The 21,955-nt window shown below is 46.5% G+C and overlaps 2 protein-coding genes across 2 annotated transcripts; both read right to left on the reverse strand.

Annotated features, from left to right (window-relative positions):
* Positions 1-2,535: 2,535 nt before the first annotated feature.
* LOC8037269 (salivary cystatin-L2-like) lies at positions 2,536-8,887 on the reverse strand. Its single transcript, XM_029979311.3, has 3 exons — positions 8,536-8,887; positions 5,997-6,104; positions 2,536-2,711 (listed from the first exon to the last, which is right to left on the reverse strand). Exons 1-3 carry the CDS (start codon positions 8,740-8,742, stop codon positions 2,631-2,633), a joined length of 396 nt encoding a protein of 131 aa, XP_029835171.1. The 5' UTR covers positions 8,743-8,887; the 3' UTR covers positions 2,536-2,630.
* Positions 8,888-18,173: 9,286 nt separating this feature from the next.
* LOC115319325 (salivary cystatin-L2-like) lies at positions 18,174-21,351 on the reverse strand. Its single transcript, XM_029979255.3, has 3 exons — positions 21,123-21,351; positions 19,819-19,926; positions 18,174-18,837 (listed from the first exon to the last, which is right to left on the reverse strand). The coding sequence occupies exons 1-3, from the start codon at positions 21,315-21,317 to the stop codon at positions 18,727-18,729; spliced, it is 414 nt and encodes a 137-aa protein (XP_029835115.3). The 5' UTR covers positions 21,318-21,351; the 3' UTR covers positions 18,174-18,726.
* Positions 21,352-21,955: the final 604 nt, after the last annotated feature.

The following is a 21,955-nucleotide window of genomic DNA, read 5'->3' on the forward strand; positions in this document are numbered from 1 at the left end:
CTTGGCGGACTTCTTCACAAGACCTCGACGACCGTTGAAGAATTTGTGACCGAGGAAACCAACATCGAGCGAGCGCTGTGCATCGACTGTTTCCGCCTTCTCAACATCTATAGCTTTGACGTCGACGATGACGGTATTGAACACCTTCGCCAGATCATCTGCGACGTCGTCTAGGACGAGCATAAGAAGCTACTTCCAGCTCCTAACTGCTCTGATTCACTCTCGATCGTCGAAGTAGTTTGTGAAGAGTTAAAACGAGCTTTCCAGCCGGAGGCTTTCACCGACGTGCCAGCTCCCGAGAAACCAACGCTGAGCTACGCCGCAATGGTCCCACGACCGCTACACCGTGCTTGGCCCTGCGCGCGGCAATATATAGTAAACGAGGTCGCTACGGCTTGACGCGACATAAACTCAGCAATTTACCCCTCTAAAAAGCAAAGCCAAACTTTTTAATGTTACTTTTTAGGTTACGAAAGCTGATGGCTGAGGTGAAAGTCGAGATTGGAGATCCGGAACCAGAAACGAGAAGGGTGTTCAAAGGTCAAGCACACAGAGATCGTGAAATTTAGTCCTTCATCAAGCCTGAAGGTAGAGCGCCTGGAACTTGTCCTCGTCTGCATATGTCCAGTGTCCGATCCTGCACACCAGGATTGCGTCCGGCGAAATGACATGTCTCTGATGTTGTCAGGCGGAAATCGAGGCCACCCCTTTGAGCGCGGTAAACACGCCAGTCGAAGACGCGTTCCAGACACCCTACTAGAGTCATCTATTGTTGGGAGCACTCGGATTGAGTTGACATGTTCATAAATAAGCGCGGTCACACTTTGTCATACTTCGTGGAAGTGTCTTTGGCCACTGGTCATAGGGGCACGTAAGGATCGAAACTCAAATATATATCGAGCTGAGGAGCAAGACAAGGTTGCTGTTGTACGCGTTCACCAAAAAGAACCAAATGGCGTTACTCCTTAACGTGTCAGGACACGTTTCCTGCACCTGTTCGCAGCAAGTAAACTGGGCGTTAGATTTTAAGAGTCCAGTATGATAATTGGGTAGATGTACCAAGCAACTAGTTAAGAAATTGATCTCTCTACATTCGTGAAACATAACGTATGACTAAGATGGTGACTAAAATGACTAAGGTTAATAATTTATCTCGTCCTCGAAACCCCGTTTCTCACGCGACCTAAAAGCCCGATCCTAAACAAAACGGGCAAACAAATCGGATTTATCTCTCGGCGACCAGCAATTCACTTTATCGCACCTGCTGGAGCTTGAACACAAAGAACCCATAAACAGTCGGATGAAGCGAAGCAGTAAAACAAAAATGCCGCAGTCAACGGAGGCTTCTGAACACGGCGCAAGATAGCAACGCTTCCACACAGTCATCTTCATCAAATTCAGCTCTGATGATGCTGTCCGTTAAGGCGAGTATTCATTATGTTATTGCTACAGAAGTTGAAGAATACTAATGGGCTTGTTCAGTTTTTCAATAGACTGAGAAGGTTACCGCCCGCAATCGTACTGAAACAACGTATTCTTTTTATCAACCTGCCTTCGCCTCCCAGACAATGCATTTGACAATTTCACAGATATTGATACGTGCATGTTTGATATTTATCATCCAAGGCGAACGTCGATAAGAGTAATTAACAAAATGTACCTCCGACACGCTGTAATCTGATAGCGGGCAAGGGGTGGGGGAGGGGGGGGGGGGGGGGGGGGGGGGGCTGGCTGAGGAGTTATCGCGTCCTCTTCAGACATTTCAGGCATTTCTAGTAAACAATACGGTACAATGTCTGACAAGAACAGGGTCCCTTCGCTTTTCCAAGAAATCGTGAAACTTTCGTATTAATCGATGCATGCCACTACAGGTCTGAATGTTCGAGGCACGTTACGTTATTTCTTGTGATATGCGTTCAACGTGTATCGGTAAACGAGGCAGAAAAGTCAAGCAGGTTTGGTTTTACAGTTGACTATGTTTAAAAACGATTGGCGTGAAGTTGCTCAAAAAGGATATAAAAGACACTATTATACCCAAGTAAGTTACACGGACACCCCTAACTGGAGTCGCATCAGTCAGACTTAACTGCGGTTAATGTTGGAAGGGTAACTGGGATTATGGTTAAGGTGCCCGTGTAGCTAACGTATTAGAAGACAATCTCCTTAGCATAGTGAACAAATCTGTCTGTGAAATTGTACGTTTTTGGTTCTGCATTTGATGTGATGAAAGCTCGAACAGTTTTTCAAATTCGTTTCGGCATCAGCCTTTGTGCGAATTTATGAGACTGCAGAGCGTCTATGTTTTAACACTGAGCGCGTTCTTGGGCTCGTCCCTTCCCCCTCTCTCCACCCTTTGCGAAAGTATAACGACAAACGTACGTTCACCCACTAGATATTGAGGATTTAGTTTAAGTAAGCAATCCTTGACCGCATATTTTAAACGCGATTTTTGTCAGACATGACGATAACAGGCGGCTTCTATTTTCCTTTCACTACTACGTTTCTATAGCGAGGAAAAATAACAAAGGCGGCACATTGTTTGACTTTTTTTTTAATAATTCCAAGACCGTTTTTTTTATGCACCACTGCATGAATGTTCACTTGGAGTCGTGTTCGAATGAAGCCCATCCTCAAACGCACTCGTAACTTGTGACTTCACGGTGATTTTGCCAGGGGCGCTCGTACACCACCGCAGTGCAGGTTGCCTTGGGCTGAAATAGGACAATAGCTCGGTATAAAGTTTTTGTTTTGTTTAAGCTTTACAGGTTTGTTTAAAAAAAGCCGTGAAAGTTACACCTATGCGGCTTGTGGAAGTGAGTTATACGGCCAGGGAGACATTATGTTGGTGACTAATCTTTGCGATAAGTCGGCTAATTAATTAAAATTCGTTAATTAACTTTTTTAATTAATGAAAATCGACATATGGTTCCAATTAGAAACTTACTGAGCGTTATCGAAAACTACTACATGAACTATTTTGAGAACGACTTGAAGCTCGTGGGAAACTCGGGGCCGCACCAAAGTTACCACTTGTGAAGCAGGCGCAAAGCTAGCAGTGGCGGAACGCGATGATAATCTAGCCATCCGCGTTCCGCAACCGCTAGCCTTGTACCTGCTCTACGAGTGGTAACTTTAGTGCACTAGTACGCTTCTCACGCGCTCAAATTTTTTTCTGAAAATTACTGATTTAGTGGTTGTTGATGACTCGAAGCAAGTTACTAATTAGAACCATATGTCTATTTTTATTAAATAAAAGTTAATAAACGAATTTTAGTAAATTAGCTGTCTAATCGTTACGATTAGCCCCCTATACTATGTCCACCTGGCCGTATAACTCACCTGCACAAACCGCATAAAATGCAACTTTCACGGATTTAAAAAAAAAATCTGTAAAGCTTTAAAAAACAAACAAAAAAACTATATGTTAGAAGTGAGTCGAATTATTGATAGCAGCAGATACTTGGTATCCTGATACTAGGTTTGTGAATCCCTGCAGTCACTGACGACTTAAGAACAGTAGTCGATGAGATTGCGACATTAGCCAATATGAGCGCCAAAGCACGAATCACGATGCAAGGAACGTGAATTAGCGTGTCTGTTTTCCTTAATGAATCTGTCGTTAACTATACGGTCTGCCGTAGCCATCAAAAAGCCAAAGATCAAAGAGCGGGTTGGTAAAAATACAAGAGTCAAAGAAAGAATAAAAACACTTAGAGACAAGGACAGACAGCACAGTTCTTTCAGAACTGTGCTGTCTGTCCTTGTCCCTAAGAACTGTGCCGTCTGTCCTTGTCCCTAAGTGTTTTTATTCTTTCTTTGACTCTTGTATCATCAAAAAGCGCTCGTCTTCGATACGGAGTATTTCATTACGGACTGTCTCTCCTTATCTCTTGTGTAGCTTGGTGATCAGCAGCGTTCGGCCAGGTTGCCCGTTTGTTAAATCGTATCTCGTGATTTGTACCACGAGGTGGCGAAGTGTAATCGGCCAGGCTAAAGCCCCGTGATAAAAGCGTTTTTTACAAGTACCGCCAACCATTGTTGTGGAAGCGCTCGAGACACGTGCCATGAGCAGGTGCTCCGCCGCCATTCGCTTCCAAGGCCCGCTCATTTCAGTGCTGCGCCGCCATTTGCTTCCAAGGGCCACTCGAGACATGGGCCTCGTGCGCTCGCGCATTTGACGCCACTTGCAAGACGAGCGCAAACACATCGAGGGGCTTTAGGCCAGGCGAGCGGCGCTGCTGATAAAAGGCCGACGCAGAAGTATGCTCGAGGTCTTGGAATCGCGGCGCGGGCGATAGTGGTCAATAGATGACGACGTGCTGTTGAACCAGTGCGTTGTGTCATTCTCCGAAACGAGTACAATGGTGTAGATTCTGGGAATTCGAGAGAATTCCCAGAATCTACACCTCGCGCTAAAGGCATTGCAGCGAATCACGACGCACTCAGAAACCGTGGAAGTGCACTCGACAACGGCACGCTGGAAACACCATTCATCGTTCCCCCTCTAAGACGTTAAGCCAATGAGGAGCGTCGTGTAAATCAGGACAAAACAAATATTCATAATTTGCAAAAAAAAAAAAAAAACAGAAAACAACGGAAAGAAGGGGGTCCAGGGGGGGGGGGGGGGGGGGGCGGGGGGCGGAGAGGGGAGGGGAGGGGCTTCTTTGGCCGTTTGGGCGCGTCACTCGCCTTATTGGCTAAACTTCAAACAAAAAAAATATATATATTTTTTTTTTTTTCTTTAGGGTTGAGGGGTTATTTATGGCGAATTCCACTGGTAGTTTTGGAGTGGGCCGGGATCAGTAGACTAGTTCCGAGATGGAGCAGGCGATCCTAACGGAGTCGCTCCGCCCCGGATCTCCTGTTGAACGTGACCGCTCCTCCGAGATGCCTCCCGTCATTCACCTTTCCGGGAATCCCCTTTCCGCGGTCCCGGCGAGATGCCCGGCGAGAAAGGAAGTATCGCGTGCGCGCCGATGGCTGGCCAGGCTGGCTTCCGGTCGGACTTTTCTCGGACCCAGATCGAGATCGGGAATGGGAGCTGATCCAAGACGACGAGTGGCGAAACACGTCCGCCTCGATCCCAAATCGCCCCCAGTGAAAGGCACGTTGCAGAAAAGTCGATCCCAGCGCGCTCCAACACGACCAGTTGAATTCGCCGTCGGGTATGAACTGTGTTCGGTCGTGGGCTGTCAGAATCTTTGATTTTGTTTTATTCTAATGGCCGATTTGATTAGATGAGATTCACATGTCGAGTTGTAGATGTCACCATGCAACGGCATTTATTACACTCCGTTCCACATAAGCGCAAGCGAGGCCGAAGCTACAAGCGCGAGCATGTGGCCCTGAAAAGTGCTTGCACTGCACGAGAGCGCGTGCTTGGTATGGACGCTGGAAACCCGGAGCTCGCACTTGAGGCTTCCGCTACGCTCACTCTTCGAGTGAAACGGAGTATTGATGGCATATCCATCGAAGGAAGCAGTATTTCTGCCTTGTGAACAGGAGTGAGTGCATTATAGGATTACTTATAACCCAGTGAGCAGGCTACTTCCACACGTGGCTATCTGGGCAGAGTCGCCGACCCCCACCCATTGTGAATGCAATGAACATTTGAACCGGTATTCGCGCACCCCCACCAGCAACCTCGTCTTCCGCCGATGTCCCACCCTGGATTGCCACGTTTGGCTGTCCGAGCGCTTCGTGGGAAAGACGGCACTCCAGATTGTTTACAGTGTTCCCGCTACTGGTTTAAAATATCTAAGAATGCAGAGCCCGTGACTATGGTAAGCAGCGTTCCGGTCTGTTCTATTATTCTACACATTGCGAGTTTCTTTTCCTAAATCCGACGTCTTGTCGTCAGTCAACGTCAAAGAGAATATCACTACGGGTCGGAGGCTACAGGAGCGCACCTCTCATTTAGATCCGATTGGCTGCGGCAAAACTGATTTTACATTAGAACGCGAAGACACAGCTAGCATACGAGTACTTATACGAACCAGATTGACTTTTGGCAGGCAGCGTTCCCGGGAATATTCATCCACTCCGACTTTGCAGGCAGTCTCAGCCGTGCTGAACTTGAGTCGGTAGTTCATTCCAGCGACAACCTGGAATGCCAGAAATCACAATCATGCAGCCGGTTTTTGAAGCGAGAAGTGGTTTCAGCGGCTTAGCACCAAATTAAAGTTGCACTTTTTATATTATCTGAGTGCCCAGTGTTGTACGGTAAGCATATCGTTGGCCGTTTTTACTTTGTCGCCCCTAAGAGCGTTATGCGTAAACCATTAAGTATCCATATCGTCGGTGGCGGCGATTGAATCTACGGAAATTTATATTCTATGACTAGTACGAACAGATCGATCGTAGAGATAGTCGAAGCTGAGAAAGGAAGAAATCTACAACAACCTCCAGGAAGCCTCATACTGGAAGATGACATTTCGTTAAGAAAAATACTTAGGATGCTAAGCATCTTATTGAAACTTTAAATGCAACTTCGAAAGCCAGGGTCACACTGCTAAAACATCATGCAAAATACAGTCTGCAAACATCAGTCGCGGGATTCGTGGTTCGAGTGCCGCGTGCCAAGTTTCTTCTTGAACTCGTTGCCGTGCAGCATTTGAAGCACGTATCTCGTCGTAACTGGCTTTCGAATCTGTTTGCAGACTGCCGTTTGTATGATCTATAAGCAGTGTGATTGCGGCTTAAGCCCCGCTCACACACTTGCCCTTGCTTAGGACTGGGCTGTTGTGATTTCTTACGACGACAGGACTAGCTGGAACGCTGGCGTCATCTATCGGGTGATTCTAGAACGCTAGAGCAAAGGTTTTGCGCTATTTGTGATGTCAAACGTATGTACATATATCTATAATAACATTGTCAGTTATAACATTGTCAAAAAAGTATAATAAGGCGCGAAATAATAAAAATTATGAACGGAAACTGCGAGTGTTAGTCGACAGACAACGCCATGTGTTTCCTAGTCGAAATAGATTTTAAAGGCGCACCCAAGTGGATTTTGATATATTCTGCCTATGGTGTTAACCCAATCCACGAGCTCTAATAATCGTAAAGAAACCGAAGTCAAACTTATGGGGGCCCAAGTTTCCTTTTTTAATATCTAATCAAAACTTCTGTCGCGCCCTTCTTTCTGCGTCTTGGAGCACACAACAGTGGACACCGTCAGATGGCATTTTCAAACAATAACTGCTGCGTTACGTCTCCTATGTGCAAATGTATAACGACTTTGTCAAGATATATCATATAATGCACAACGCGCCTAAAAAGAGCATTTGAACCTAAACTTCTTTGTTCCAGCACTACCGTGCTGAGAACACCAGACAAAAAGCGTCCACAAGGTAACTTGACTGGGTCTGGTGTCCCTGCATTTTAATAAAAAAACACTACGCAATATAATATGTCTGAACAAAACACGCGCCTATATCGTTTTGTCTTAAACAGTGAATATTAATGCGGTATATAATAAACTTGTTAAGTGACCTAGGCAGGCCATGAGCAGTTAACTGCCGCGCTTTAATTCTTACAAAGATGAGGCACATTCCAGAACTCTCTGCGTCGGATATGAATAGAAGATTCAGGTCTTGTGAGGTGGGATAAATTAGACAAATAAGAAAGAAGTAACTAACGCATCCGTTGACAATAAATAAAAACATAGCAAACCGTACACTAGCAACTCTCATGACGTTCGGAATCTCTACGCATTTAATTGTTTTATTGGTCAAATCTAATGGAGGTGGTGGGAACCCGAGGAGGCCCCCCATGAGAAAATAGGGCCCGTGTATATTTCTATCGTTGTTAGTTTTCTAGGGCGCCTTTCCATCTAGAACTGCTCTATTCTATTGACTAAAGTTCTTCCCTAGCTTTTCCTAGATCCTGGCTCTACAACACGAATTACTGGAATGGAGTCGGGCTTTTAAAACGGACGAGCAACTAGAACAACTCGGAAACATTGGAAGCGGAAGCATCCAATCAGGGACGCAATATTGTCACGTAACAACCCTGTGGCGATGAGGATGACAACTTAGGACGGGGTTTAACTTAAGTTTACCTTGGTTCCGGTTTGGATTTGATTGATTTTGGGAATAAATAATGTCAAAACGTTGAGTTGGTACATTATCAACGTCATTTAAGTATATAAAAGCACGTTTACAGCGCGCAACTGTGTGTCTAAATAGTGCAAGAAAAGTTCAGTTGTAAGTTAGCGCTGTGTCTTTTTATATCTCCCTCGTTTGTGTCTCGTTGCGTTTTTTAAATATCGTAAATCACCAGTTGGCCCAACTTTCTACCCTTGTAAAAAAATTAAAATGTAATGATGATGATGCCGATGCGCAGCAATTCGATTGCTGCGTCTGAACGCGGGGTGTTGCTTGTGTTTCGACGTCAAGTTGCAGCGGAAAATTGCTCCGTCTGAAGCGGGCCTTTAAGGGACACAATCGTAAGCAGTCGCAAGTGCGTGAGCCAGCCATAAGCCATTCATGGGTTACCTCAGTAAGAACTCCAAGAACAGGAGCACCAACTGACCTGAGTCTCCACTTCTAAGAGCTCCAGGACAGTGTCATAGAACTCGCTGTCCCCCGCTTGGCTCGAAACGGCGTAGTGGGCCAGCTCGGCGTACGCGGGATCGCTGTAGACGTCCCTCGACCTCCAGCCACCAGGCAGCGATCTTCCCGCCAGGGTACCGCAGACTGCCAAGCTCAGCAGGACCACGCTGGTGCTGAACACGCCCATCTTGTCTAACGTCTTCGTTGTCGTCGGCTTTGAAGTCGATGCGTCGGGGAATCTTCTGAGCACTTTTATATCAGACAGTTTGCGCCAGCTGCCAGAAACTCGCACGGGGCAGCTCCTTCGATGCGTGAATAAAGCGCGATAAGATAACACGGCGGTTTTCTTCCTATAGAGGCGGTACTTGCCGCTGTTGAGATAGAGATGATAAACAATGTTTGCTTCACTGGGTAAGTGATGTTAGAAGTAAGCATACATATAACGAAATATGAAAGCGAAGGACGCCTCCCTACGAGGTTGTACGAAAAACCACCTGTTCACTGTCCGTATACGTCATGTGACCTACAGTGCAAAGTTGCATTTGCCAGGAGATTATCAGCCGGCCACGCGGATGTGTGTGTCGGCGGAGTCGGCTATCGCATCGGACTCAATCAATGTCATCGTGTATCTGTTGTTACAATTTCGTGCCGCAGGTACGCTGACCTTAGTGTATTTAAATGGCTGTTTTGTCCTATTTCCAGCTGGCGTCTTCTGGAGCTTTTAGTCGGGAACGATCTCCCTTCGCAACATGTTTGTTTATGCGGAGAAAACACTGGCTTCACGTCCGGGTGTTTCGAAATAGAACCTGTCGTTCCCATTTTATTCTGATTAAGACAAAACAGTAATGGCATAATGTTTTGTTCTTTTTTGTTAACGCTAATGTAATGCATATTCAAATTCAACGATTCCTTGGCAGACATGTTGGCGGAACAATTTTGGATTAGGATATATAGTGTCAAGTAAATCAGGGGGGCTATGTTGCACGTTTTGGACTCCCAGGAGACTAGGAATAAGGAAGTGACGTCAACAACGCTCTTTGGATGTTGATTAGTGGAGTCGCTGATGACGCCTTGCGTGGTGCTGCTAAGATACGTTCATTCACACCTACGTCACTTCCTTCCCCCTAGTCTCCTGGGAGTCCAAAATGTGCAACATAGCCCCCCTGATGCTGCACATACACGGAGTATAAATTACATAGTGGCAAATGACAATGCCTTTAAAATGCTGCCCGAACTCGCGTAGAAGCTGGTATCAGCGGAGTTGCGGACGTTGCTAACCAAGCTTTACTCATTTGATGCATATACCAATGGCATATACACACTAGGCGCCATATTTGAGTGCACTGTTCACTGTGCACGTTTAGAAAGAGCTCACAATGGTAGGTTCCCAAGACCAGAAATCTTGGTGGTGCGGAATGCACGCTGTAAAAGCTCTGTGGAAGCTCGCCATTAACATGCGCTGACTCAGCTATGGCCGCCAAGCCCCCCACCGTTATTAGATTACGTCAGTTCTGGAACTCTCGCAGATGGGAGCACCCCCCTCCCCCTCACTCCTGTTATTCCGTCTCCCGTCGTTTGAAGGAAATCGTTCAAAACTGTGTGTCCCGTAGAGTACCATGAATAGGTGAATAGATGGCGGCTATCCCCTTTGTATCGGGCGGTGACTTGCTCTACCTAGCTAAGCAGTGCTGTTAGTTCCACGCCAAATTTTCACTGAGTCAATTTAATCAAACTTAATCTGTCCGTCTCTTGATTTTCGCCGCCCTTCCTCTAAGCTCCCTTCACTGATTTCTACTTCTTGGAAACGGTTAGCTTCACCGTTCTCATCGAATCCCAGAGCCCTGAGGAAGTCAGCCTCTTCGCGTGATGTTCTTGGGTGGCCGAGCCCCCGCACACTCCACAGTGACATGCTCTGGCGTTTCGACTCCCTCCCCACATGTCGTCCATGTTTTATCGTAGAGTACTGTGAAGCGCCATCTAGACGCTGTGCTTTGAAACATACGTATTTCATCATGGCCCCCGAGATTCTCGGCGCGCAAAGCTCTCCTCCGGCCTTTCCAAACTATCGGTTGCCCGGGAGAAGGAGAGTGTAGCACAGCTTCTCCAGAGCTCCGCAAAATGGGACGGATGCAGAACCGTGTATCCAGAAATAGTTCAGTTTATTTAGTTGGCCACTTTGTCCAGCGGATACAGAATCGTTGTTTGTGAGCGCTTGCTGCCACGCCCGATGGACCTCCATCAGCTTCCATCCAAAAAAGTGCTACCAGACGCCCTGGGTTTCTCGATAACGACACCAAATCCAGGAAATGCAACCGACGAAGTCAGTGAAAACGCCTGCACAACCAGCACAGGCGTCCCAACAACGTAGAGAAAGGAAAACGGGCCGTGCGTGCTGTGCGTGCAGACAACGAAAACAAGACTGGAACACTAGTGGAGAAAGATTCTAGAGAATGGAAGATAATCATCTTATAAACTTATTTTACAGTTTGTGTTAGTGAAGAATTTTAGAGCTTGGCCGCTACAAAGAAAAAAAGCCGTATTATCATCATCTACAAGCACGACCGGTACGCCGTTTATACCCATTCAATGTTGGCACTAAGGATTTGATGCGAGGAACCAGAAGAAATTATGAGTAGCCTGCTGAACACGTGGTCGCGGCGGGATGATGTCCTGACCACCTGTGCTGTGCTCGAGGTTACGTCGAACGAAAAGGCTGTTCAGGCAGCAGCCACGCTTTGAAATGTCAAATTTGGATACCTTTTCCCGGAGCTGAGGGCAACATACATTAACCTCAGCAAAGATCTGCACGGCGAGGACACGACCATGGACGAACTACAGTTCAATGAAGGAAAAAGAAGGAGGGCAGCAGACCGCCTGGGCCCGCGTTATAAGTCGTTTCTTTTTTTTAGATGTACGTCGAGGGGATAAAAGTTTAAAACAAACAGAATGGGCCAGCCAACAGTGGCGAGAGAGCAGACATCAAGAGGCAACAGTGCGGACTCGAGGGTGGATGCAGAAAAAGACCTTAGAGCTCAGTTGGTCCAAAATGGCAGAACCAAAACGCTCATATAGGCACGCACTGCATGCAGAGACTCAAGAGAAGCTACTTGACAGTGCAGCAACACCGATCTTCTAGTTTATTTAGTGAGGCAGGTAGAGCGTCACACGCTTATTCTACAGCCCACGTATATTAGCGACACTTTGTTTTGCAGGCGATCTATTATGGTTTCTATCCCTGACGTCACGGCCGATATGATTAGTAGCGACTAGCGACAAGTTCGATGGTGCGTAAAACGCGCGGAGGAAGCCTAGTCATCACGTTCCTAAATCAACACCCTCAAAGTTGAGAGTCTAACTTTTTTTCTTATTCCCGTCGACGAGAGTAAAACTAATCCTACTTTAGACGCCATTGGCGACGTGAGCGACCAGAAGCGTCGCTATGGTTGGCCCACCACAATGGGCCCAATGCTGACTATGACGTCAGCAAAGGATGTTTCATCGACGGAAATAAGAGGTATGTAAGAACTCAATTTTGACGCTGTTGGCAGTGTTGCTTTGAGAACACTATGATTTCAGGCGTTCACCATGCTCATTATAAACACCATCGAACTTGTTGTTCACAAGGTAATGACGTCACGGAAGGTAGCCGAACGAGGGCGCCACCGAAACATCTCGCCGCTACGTTTTGACAATCGTGGGAGGCAGAGCCGTGTGTTAGGAGAGTTTGGACAATGGGGGCGGAGCAAAGGCCGCCGCCAGCGCGGTTAGAGCGTAAACTAAAGGTACGACACAGCGTCGACCAATCAGGAGACCGCGACGTCACAATATTGCAAACGACCTTTAAAGCTTGAAATAGAAGCGTTCAGTCTCGGCGTCTCTACTCCCTCTCACAAATGTATGCAGTAAAGGCAAAGGCACAGGCGCGTGAGCCTAGCGCAGCGAAACGCTTTGGTTTGTACGAGAACTCGTGCAAAGGAGGCACTTTCCAAAGCCACGCGCTCGTGCCCATGCCTTTGTCTGCACTGCTGATGTTTGTGCAGATGGAGTATCGGTGACAGTTTGCTCTGGACTGGCTTGCTAGAACAGCGTCACAGCTGCAACTGGCTGAAAGAAAGCAGCGCAAAGGGTGGGGCGCGCGAGCGTCTTGAGACGCGGAGTCCCGCTCGGCTCGTGCGCTGGCTTTGGCAGTGCTTTCTTTCTCCGTCTCAGCTGAGACGCTGTTTGTAGCAAGTCGGCCCTGGTTTGGAGCGCACGTTTGTTTATTCTAAACTTGAATTTTGGCGTGACGAAAACCTCACATGCGCAAAGTTTTCAGTCACCGAGAGCTAAACCTTTTCACCATAGCTTCGCTAAAACGACTTAAATTAGCCGTGACACAAATTTAGAGCACACGACCACCACCGCTAGGGGCTGTTTCGCGGCCTGTGGTTGACCCCGAGATGCTCGCCTATTCAAACCAATGTATGGCCAAACTCTCTCAATAAACGGCTCTGGCGGGAGGATGATGACAGCGACGATTGCCAGAAAAAACGTACGGCACGTTTGGTTATGCCGTAGTCACACTGCTTATACATCCTACAAACGAAAGTCTGCATACTAATTTGAACGCGAGTCACCCAGATATTCTTGCTTCGAACGCCGCATGACAACGAGTTCAGGGTGAAACTAGGCACGCGGCATTCGAAGCACATACATTGCGGTGACTCGTGTTGGAAGATTGTATTTTGTTGGATGTATGAGCACTCTGACCCCGGCTTTAGCGTAGCTCATTTAGTGACTCCAGTTGACCCGTGTTCTTAAAACCTGTTCACCATTTTGTGCCTCGTATTAGTTCTTAAATTTTTGTCGGTGTCGCAACGATAAGCTCGGCAAAACGAGCTAACACGAAAGGTCAGTGGCAGTAGATGGGCTGTGCTCAGCTATTGTCCCTTACCCTTCAGTTGTCGAGACAACTCCCATCCGCTTCAGCTGGCTTGGTGCAAGCCATCTCACACACATCGATAAGTTGAGGCCGCTGTCGTCGTGCTGCGAGATTCATGCTCAGTGAGAGCCCTAAAAAATCGGCGAGGGAGCTTTGCGATAAGGTTCACTTGACTCTCCAAATACTCCGAGTCACATCTCGCTAGAAACACCGTAGTAACTTCCCGGCGACTTCCGTAGATGAGTACTTAAGCCTCGTGTATTTTTCCTCTTCATTGACCCCTTTCTCGTACAGCTCAAAGGTCGATTCAATAATCACAAGAGAAAACTTGAACTCCTATCAGCCGTACTCCCCATAAACGTCTCCAAAGGGGAGAAAGAACCTTATGTAGACAAAATCGATAGCCTCTATGGGGTATTCATTTCCTGAAACGAGCTGCCCGGGGAATTTCTTCTTTGGCCTCACAAGTGAAAGTACCACGATGCTTTGCACGTTTCTGCAGTGCTGGCGATGTCTCTTTGCGCGAACGCCCTGGATCCAAACATCCACAAACTATTTCGAACCCTGGTAACCCTGTCTGTTAGCACACCCGAACCGCAGCGCTCGTTTTCAACTCTGTGAAAGATGGAGACATATATAAAATCGTCCTCGTCCCAAGATCGCCCCTGACGATTCACTGAGACATCCCTCTCAGCCAAAAGAACGTTATATCGTCTCTCTGCATCGATCGGCGTCGGCTTTGATTGGATGTGTAGAAAGCTGTTGACTTAAACTGGTGTCAACCAGTCAGTGTAAGGACGCACAATACTGACGACTGCTTTTTTCTTTTCGTGTTTTTTTTTTTTTTTTGCTTTTTTGTGAAAGTGAGACGTTATGACTTATATTTCTGATTTTTGATAATATTGGTAATATTGCTTGCAGTTTTCTATTTCTTCTTATTGCATGCTTAAGTCATGAATTTTTAATATGTATTATAAGATACATTCTAAATGTGCAGATGAATAAGCCGTATTGTTAAACCAATCAGATCAACTGTAAAACCTGGGCCGGCACTGTGATCTGAACAGCCCCTTGTAACACTTCCGACAGCACTGTTAGGCCTTCCGGTCTCATATTCGACGTTTTAACCACCACAGCAGCTCTAAGATAAACTGGAGGCACAAGACACGGCACACAGGTTTGTGGGTCTTTTCTGGACGAAACCACGTAACTCATCCTTCCAAATGCCACTGCTGGGCATTGTAATATTACATCACGACTTACAAAAAGAATATAGGAGAGCTCGTGATTTCCAAATCCCAGACCCCCCCCCCCCCCTCCCCTTTCTTGTTACACCACTACCCAGCTCCACCCAGGGCAGTAGAGAGCGAAGCACGAACTAAGTAGTTAAGTGCAGGCGCCTCGCACAGTCGGGCTGGCACTTGCATCCGGTTCAAGCAAGAATCCCAGCCGGAAGTCGACGACAACCCACGAGCCTCCCCCCAAAATACGCTACGTTACCCCAAACGGCGCAGAAAGCCTAGCACGAAAACACGGGTGAGAATGTTAGGTGATATCATGCTGGAGTAAAAACGCACGACAAGAGTGGCTGATTAAGTCAGATTTTGAGGCAGGTGAGTCCGGGCAGAGGAGGGCGTTACGAGAAAGCTTTCGATGACATTAAAGAGCACAAAGTGTCGGTGGCGGACAGTTTGTGCGTGTTGGAGAACAGGGGTGTTTGGTTCGCTTAGCTAGCCTAACCGATGAGTGCAGGTAGGCACCATCCATGGAGCCGTCTAGAAGCCTGTGGAGGAGTCGATCACGTGCCACAATTCTTCTGTGTTGAAGTGGCTGCCATTTGAGTGCCATTAGTCTCTTTCCGTACAGTGGCAGAGGCTCCCGCAAATGAAGAAGGCGGGAGTGAGGAGTCCGAGTCGCGCGACGCTAAAATGCCTTCGAGTTTGGAAGTGAGGTGAGCCTGGGAAGGAGACCAGACGGAGCTGTAGTACCCCAACCTCGGTGGTACCAGGGCAGTATTGAGCACTTGCAGGGCTTCAGGGCCACATGATCTTAATATCTGTGTTACGAAGCGAAATGTGCGTCGGTGTTTTGCCACTGTGTCTCCGATGTGCGTGGAGAAGTCTAGAGATGGAGTGAATGTAACGCCCATGATAGGAAGTGACTGGACAGCCTCGTTCGGGGAATCTGCAACTGGCGGATTGCCCGATCATGGCGGTGTGTCAGGCGGTGACTCTGCTGCTAGATATGCGCATAGCGGCACTGTTCTCAGTGCTTACGCTGAGATGGTTGGAGAGAGCCCAGCTATCGACAAGTTGAAGGTGGCTCTGGAGATCTGTAAAAGAAGGAGACGATGTAGGGGCTAATATTACGGTGCCGTCGGCGTATTGTCCAAGCAGACTTCCTGAGGAGTTCGGCATGTCGTTGACGTACAGGATGAATAACGTATATGCCAGGACAGTACCCTCAGCTACCCCTGATAGGACAGGCAAATTTTTTTTATGCTTGGCCGTGGAATAGCACACGGTAGGAGCGATCAGCGACGTAGCGCCTCACCCAAAGAAGAAGAGGTCCATAAACACCTGAAGGAGCAACCTTCAAGAGAAGGACAGAGTGGCCTAATGTGTCCAAGGCGTTTCGTAGATCGAGCTGGAGGGCTAGGTTAGACATATACATGCACATTTTAAAAGGCCATGGAAGTGACGTATTGGTGTTTGATTGGTGGAGGGTGCCCTGGATAACGTTTGTGGGGAGGCGGCTGTTCAGGTTAAAACTCACACAGTGAGTCACAGTGGCCAGAGCAGTTTCACAGCTGCGTTTACGCCTGAACCCGAGCTGGGAGGCCGAGAGCACATCGTTGTCTTCTATCTAGATAGTAAAAAAGATGATGGTTGACGGACCGTTTAATTGTGAAGCAAAGGATGGAAGTGATTAGAATAGGTATGTAACTTGATAGGTCACAGGGGGGCTTTCTCTTGCTTTTGTGTGTGGGTGTCACGAGAGCCCTCTTTCAGGTAAAATAAAGTGTCCTTCGTGAGCGCTGTATGGTATTGTTTTAAATGAGACGCCAATTTATTGGGCCTCGCTGTTTTTTCAGTGCAAGAGTTGATTTTAACGCGAAAGAAGCCCAACGGCCAGATTTTTTAACTTAACCCTTAATAAACCATCAAAATCACGTTTGCGGTTTGTTTTAAGAAGAAGTAAACTCTCCCCCCCCCCCCCCCCCCGCCCCCCAAAGAAAATAGGGTAACTAGCGCCACCGGAAGCGTCTTACGGGGTGGCCATATTTAATCCAATTTAATCGGCGTGATTAATTAAGAATGCATGTCAAGTGTTTTTGGTGAGCGTTTATCAGTAATATCAGGCTTTCAAGGGGACGTATAGACCCTTTTACTATTTATAAACATGGCCCGCCATTTGCGTCCCAAACGACTTCCCGTCGCTCCGCATTTAGAAGCCTGTCGAGCTTGCTTATGCCACTAGTGCTAGAAAGCATAAATGCTACACATGCATCAAAGTTGGAAATTTAACGAGGGCCTTTGACTGTGCAATTTAACGTCTTGGAGGAGGCAAGTTGGTTTACAAGAATATTCGAAACTTTTAACATATCGCGCTTCTTCGTCCTTTGGCGTTCACCTGGAGAATTGGGGGCTAAACGCTTCTTCAAGAGTTCAAGCAGCGGTGTTAGGGTGGGTTTCGTTCATTATATTTAAGAACACGAAGTTTTCTGGGGCGTCAAAGGCTGGAGCACCACCTGGTAACGTTTGCCATGAAAAGAGTCTATATTTCCCAGCTCTAGCTCTTTCTACCAGGAGCGGGGTTGACTTGAGGGCACTTCTCAAATCTCCCAAGAAAGAAACAGAGCTCCAGAGCATTTGACGGTGCGCTCCTTACAAGATATTGATAACTTATTGAGTTCCTAGCCTTGGGTTGATAGAGTAAGCCTTGCGAGCAACTGATCGGCCAGTGGGGGAGCCTTGTCCAAGCGGTTTAGTTTTGAAAGTGCGCTTCTTGGGTTTGACAGCAAGACCGCCCTTTCAGGTGGAAGGTCTACAAGCACGTCTAATGCGGCTTCCAGTGCCGTTAGCACTGCTGTTGTTGAGATTGTCGCAAAGTTAAATCACATGTATTTCTCAATGCGTTCTTAGGGACGACGAGCGGCCACGGTGGAAGTTCCTGTGGCGGGATTGGTTGAGCCATCTGTGTAAACTTGCATCCAGGCCTGCAGTTCCACGTGAGTTGGTTTGCGGCAAAGAATTTTACAACGGCGCGGACCCAGTCTTTCTTTGGCAAAGGAAGGGAGTGTCTCTTCGACAACATAAATGGTATGGCGAATAGGAGGTGGAAGGCGAGGATGATGCTCTTTGAACGGACCTATTTACTACGTAAGTAAAATGCAAACAAGAAAAAAAAATATGTTGAACTTCCCTTTGGCGAAATTTACTGATCTAAACCGCGGGATGAAATATAATTTTTCAGCCATGTTGTTTTTGGAGAAATTATCGCTCAACCAGTGTGCAATCACGGGTTTTCTCCACACCTGGAAGCTCCCATTAAAACACATCGTGAGTACTAAAGAACAAATACTTCTGAGCTCACCTTGCATGGAGTGCAACCAAATAATGTGAAAACTATAGGTCGCTATAAGCTATGAGAGCAACCACAAGCTCGGTAAAAAAGAAAAGCGTCAACCGTTAACATTCTTTTCAGAAAGGACATTTTATTTACTTTCCTCGGTGTCTCCAATATAGAGGTGACAAATGAAAGCGTGCTTGCAATACCACCTCGAAGACGAGGCCTGCCAATGATGTCATCATTAATAGATCCCCGACTCGCCCCAAGCGACAAACACGCTAAAACTCGACTTTGCGTCGCCGCCTGGGAGCGTCGCGTTCTTTGCGAGACGCTGCAAGAGACGCTGGTGGGGATGCTGACGCAAACTAAGCGGTGCTGCGAGGATCCACCAGTGGTGACGTTTCGGGGTGTAAAAGAACCGGACCTCGTCTTCTAGGTGTTCTGCGGAGGACAAGTTCGTCTGCTTCTTGCACACGGGTTGTGGTGACGTCAGAATGACACCAAGCTCTTATTGGCTGATTGAAAAAAAAAATAGTGGGTACACCTCGAGGCATCTAGCGTTAATGTCTACCCACTATCCTTTCAACCAAAGCCAATCAGAGTTTGGCGTCACTCTGACGTCAACGCAATTCCTGAACAAGAAGCAGACGACTTGCTCTCTGCATTGGTTCACGCCAATCATTCAGCTCGCTTCACACCGTAGACACGGTCGCTGCAGTCGTATGACTTGAGGCTGGTTCTGTGCTCCCAGGGCATATAGTTGACCACGGCTGTGCACAGCATGTAAGGCTAAAAAGTAGAGAAAGACATCGCAACTTGAAAGGCCAAGCACGATGGGCCGAAACAAAAATTAGGACCCTCCGCTCATAGCGGGGGAAGACAGCTGATCGCAGAATACGTTTAAATGGAGCTCGTATATCGTTCCGGTGACTCCGATAACGATACGCGATACCCCTTCGGCACCTCGACAAGGGCATCGCATTGGTATCGGGTTATCATTATCGTTATCGGAACCATCTACTAAAACTTACATATGTCCGGTTTGCTTTGTTGCCATCCCACATGCAGTATTGTACGCGTTATCCGAAAAACATAATCAATGATAAGTACTGTTATACGCTTGGTTAAAAAGTATTCAATCAGATTCCCAGATTACCTGAGAAGACAAGAAATGGGCTTCTGCTTGTAAACGAAAGTGGTACTTTTACGATTACTTGAGATTTTCATATCGACAGATTTTTCTGCCGGTTTCAAAATGTGTCTTCTTGTACTGTCTATTATTGGAATAGAGTCATGAAATTATAAACTACGTATCTTCTTAAGCCAACAATTTCGGTCAATTATCCTCGGAGACTGCGTTCCGGAGAACTTTTGGAAGAAAACTTGTAAAAAACAAAGGGCACCATTAGAAAGGGGATGAAAAAAATAGTAACGGTTAGAAATAATATTTGTACTTTCAAAAGTAATCATATATTTTTATGTAATTACTTGTTAATAAATATACTCAAATTATTAGAAAATTACTCGAAAATTAATCGATTACAAGTAGTTGATTATGCTTGTAATGTGTAAAGGTACAGAACGTGTGATGGCATTAAGTCAGCAAGCGCATTACGCGTGCGTTGTATAGTACTAAACATTTTTACTAGAAAATATAGTTGCAAGTTTTAAATTATTTTAACAATGAGACACAAATTACCTATGATGGATGGTTTATAGATGCACAGAAATAAGACGCTTTCAGAATGAAAGTATCTAGTTCATACTCACAACGTCAACCTTGAGGTAGCAACGCTCCCTGCTGTACGAGTCCACTCCAATCACGCAGTAGGATTCGGCAACCTTCATCTTGAGCTTGTAGTCCACACCCGCAATTACCTGCGATTGTACGAACACAACATCCTCCTATTTGACAGGTTTCTAGACACGAGAAAGTTGAAAAACTCCAAATGACAAAGTGGTACTTTCATACACACGGAAAGGATGATGAGAGCTCTGGTTTCCGCTTCATTTATACTTCTACGCTGGAGCATTTACGGGAATCTTGAAACTCATATTCCGGTGATTCCCCATTGAAACCTTTTCCTCTAGAAAGAGACTCAGTACCATCTTACAAAATTAAAGTAGTCCACTTTTTTTTAGGTCTTCAGCAAATTGAAAAATCAGACTCCAGCAAAAATCAAAGACTTTAGAAGCGTGGATAAACTAAAATTAGAGAAAGCCTGTTTTAGTTAAAGCTTAGTTATTACATGAACCTGTCCCGACAATCATGTTATAATATATTTTTTTCTACTTTTGGTTTTACGACTGAACGACGTTGACTCCTCAAAAGATGCAATCCCCACGATGAATAGTTCATAAACGTGCGTGATACTCAATGGAGAGGCATCGTAATTGATGTTACGGCTAGCTGGCACAAAAATACGAGCCCAAATAGAAATTCCACCGGTTCCGTAATCACTCGTGACTTTTAGTGTTTCTTGCTGCAAGGCGTGTTTCTGTTAAAGACCAACGCGCTGCTTGCAGACAAGGCCGCGTTTCGCAGGAGTGGGCACTGCGCATTCGCAGATTGGGGTGAAGCGTCTGCGGATGCACCGTGCCCACAGCAGCGACACCGCAGGGGCTTGACTATCCGAAAATACTAATCGATTACAATTATTCTCGATTAAAAGGTATCCAATTAAATTACTTGAGTATTGAGAAGAAAATAAACTGGCCGGCACTCGAAGAATTAACAGTCGTCTTGAAGACGGGTCTTTCCTATTGTCCGTTATTGGATGAAAAACACCCAACTATAATCTATTAATCTCGTTAGTTCATCAATTTTGGTAAGCCATATCCTCCCGTTGTACAATCAAGGTACGACAGTAGAAATGGGTTGACAAATAGTAACGGTCTCGAGAAATTTTACCACTTTCAAAAGTAGCAACTTTTGCGACACTTCCTAATAATTATATTTATATGATTATAAAATTACTTCAAAATTAGTTGATTACGAGTCTGCTTCAGAACCGCCGCTTTTTATTCTATAGACAAGGACCCGAAACTGTCAACATCTCCTGTACACATTATACCTGAGACTCGACGCTGATGAGCGTCATGAGCGTGTCGTAGTTGGTCTTGCCCTCGACCTGGGAAGAGATGGCGAAGTGGGCCCACTCCCTGTAGCGGGGGTCAACGTCCGGATGGTGTTTCCTCCAGACCCCGGGAAAGGCCGTGGAGACACAAACGACGCCGAGGACAAGGAGCGCTGCCTTCACGATACTCATCTCGATCCGGTCTCGAACGGTGAAGCTCTGGCGCTTTTTGGAGCCCATTTATACTGTCTTCAATTGACATCCAGCGAGGCAACGACGTCGAGCCTTCGTTATCGGTGATAAAGTAGAGGCAGGTGATAATCTAAATTCGCCCGTCCACAAAAACAAAAAAAACACTTGATTGCAGGAATATATTAGAATTGATAACAATACATCCAGAAAATGTTGACAGCCTCTCTATACACGAAGAGGTGGCGCCGCCGTGGGCCCGGCACACGCCCAGACGCTTCCTCCCACGCGAATCTGGTGTCTGCGCACGTCCCTGCACAGCCGGCCTTGCAACACGGAATACTGCAAGCCAATGGCGATCGCAGCACGATTGTAATTTCTACGGGGAGTAAATATCTCTGCACCAGCTAGCCACAAGAGTAAATGCGATGCCTTCATTGAGCACTGCGCGCGTTCTTCGACGAACTCTCCAGGTGAATGTTCTTCGAACATTCACCTGGAGAGTTCGCCTTTTGAGGCGTCATCAAGGTTCACTTGTGAAACACGAAATTGAAACAAAAATATTACAAAGTGGTTGTCGGGACTGGTGCATGAACAACGAAATAGCTAAAAAAAGAGGTTTCTGTGAGGAATCACCAGCG

This window comes from Ixodes scapularis, unplaced genomic scaffold (assembly GCF_016920785.2).
Source record: "Ixodes scapularis isolate PalLabHiFi unplaced genomic scaffold, ASM1692078v2 PGA_scaffold10__122_contigs__length_95168666, whole genome shotgun sequence".
Lineage (NCBI taxonomy): Eukaryota > Metazoa > Arthropoda > Arachnida > Ixodida > Ixodidae > Ixodes > Ixodes scapularis.

Bases quoted from the DNA above. Each gene is read 5' to 3' on its own strand.
- LOC8037269 (XM_029979311.3), bottom strand. From the start codon at position 8,742: ATGGGCGTGTTCAGCACCAGCGTGGTCCTGCTGAGCTTGGCAGTCTGC. The intron at 6,105-8,535 runs GTCAGTTGGTGC...CTGGCATTCCAG, and splicing joins TCTTAGAAGTGGAGACTCAG to GTTGTCGCTGGAATGAACTA. The intron at 2,712-5,996 runs GTTCGTATAAGT...GTCCTATTTCAG, and splicing joins GCCTGCCAAAAGTCAATCTG to CCCAAGGCAACCTGCACTGC.
- LOC115319325 (XM_029979255.3), bottom strand. From the start codon at position 21,317: ATGAGTATCGTGAAGGCAGCGCTCCTTGTCCTCGGCGTCGTTTGTGTC. The intron at 19,927-21,122 runs GTATAATGTGTA...GTACAATCGCAG, and splicing joins TCATCAGCGTCGAGTCTCAG to GTAATTGCGGGTGTGGACTA. The intron at 18,838-19,818 runs GTGAGTATGAAC...TCTACTTTTTAG, and splicing joins GCTACCTCAAGGTTGACGTT to CCTTACATGCTGTGCACAGC.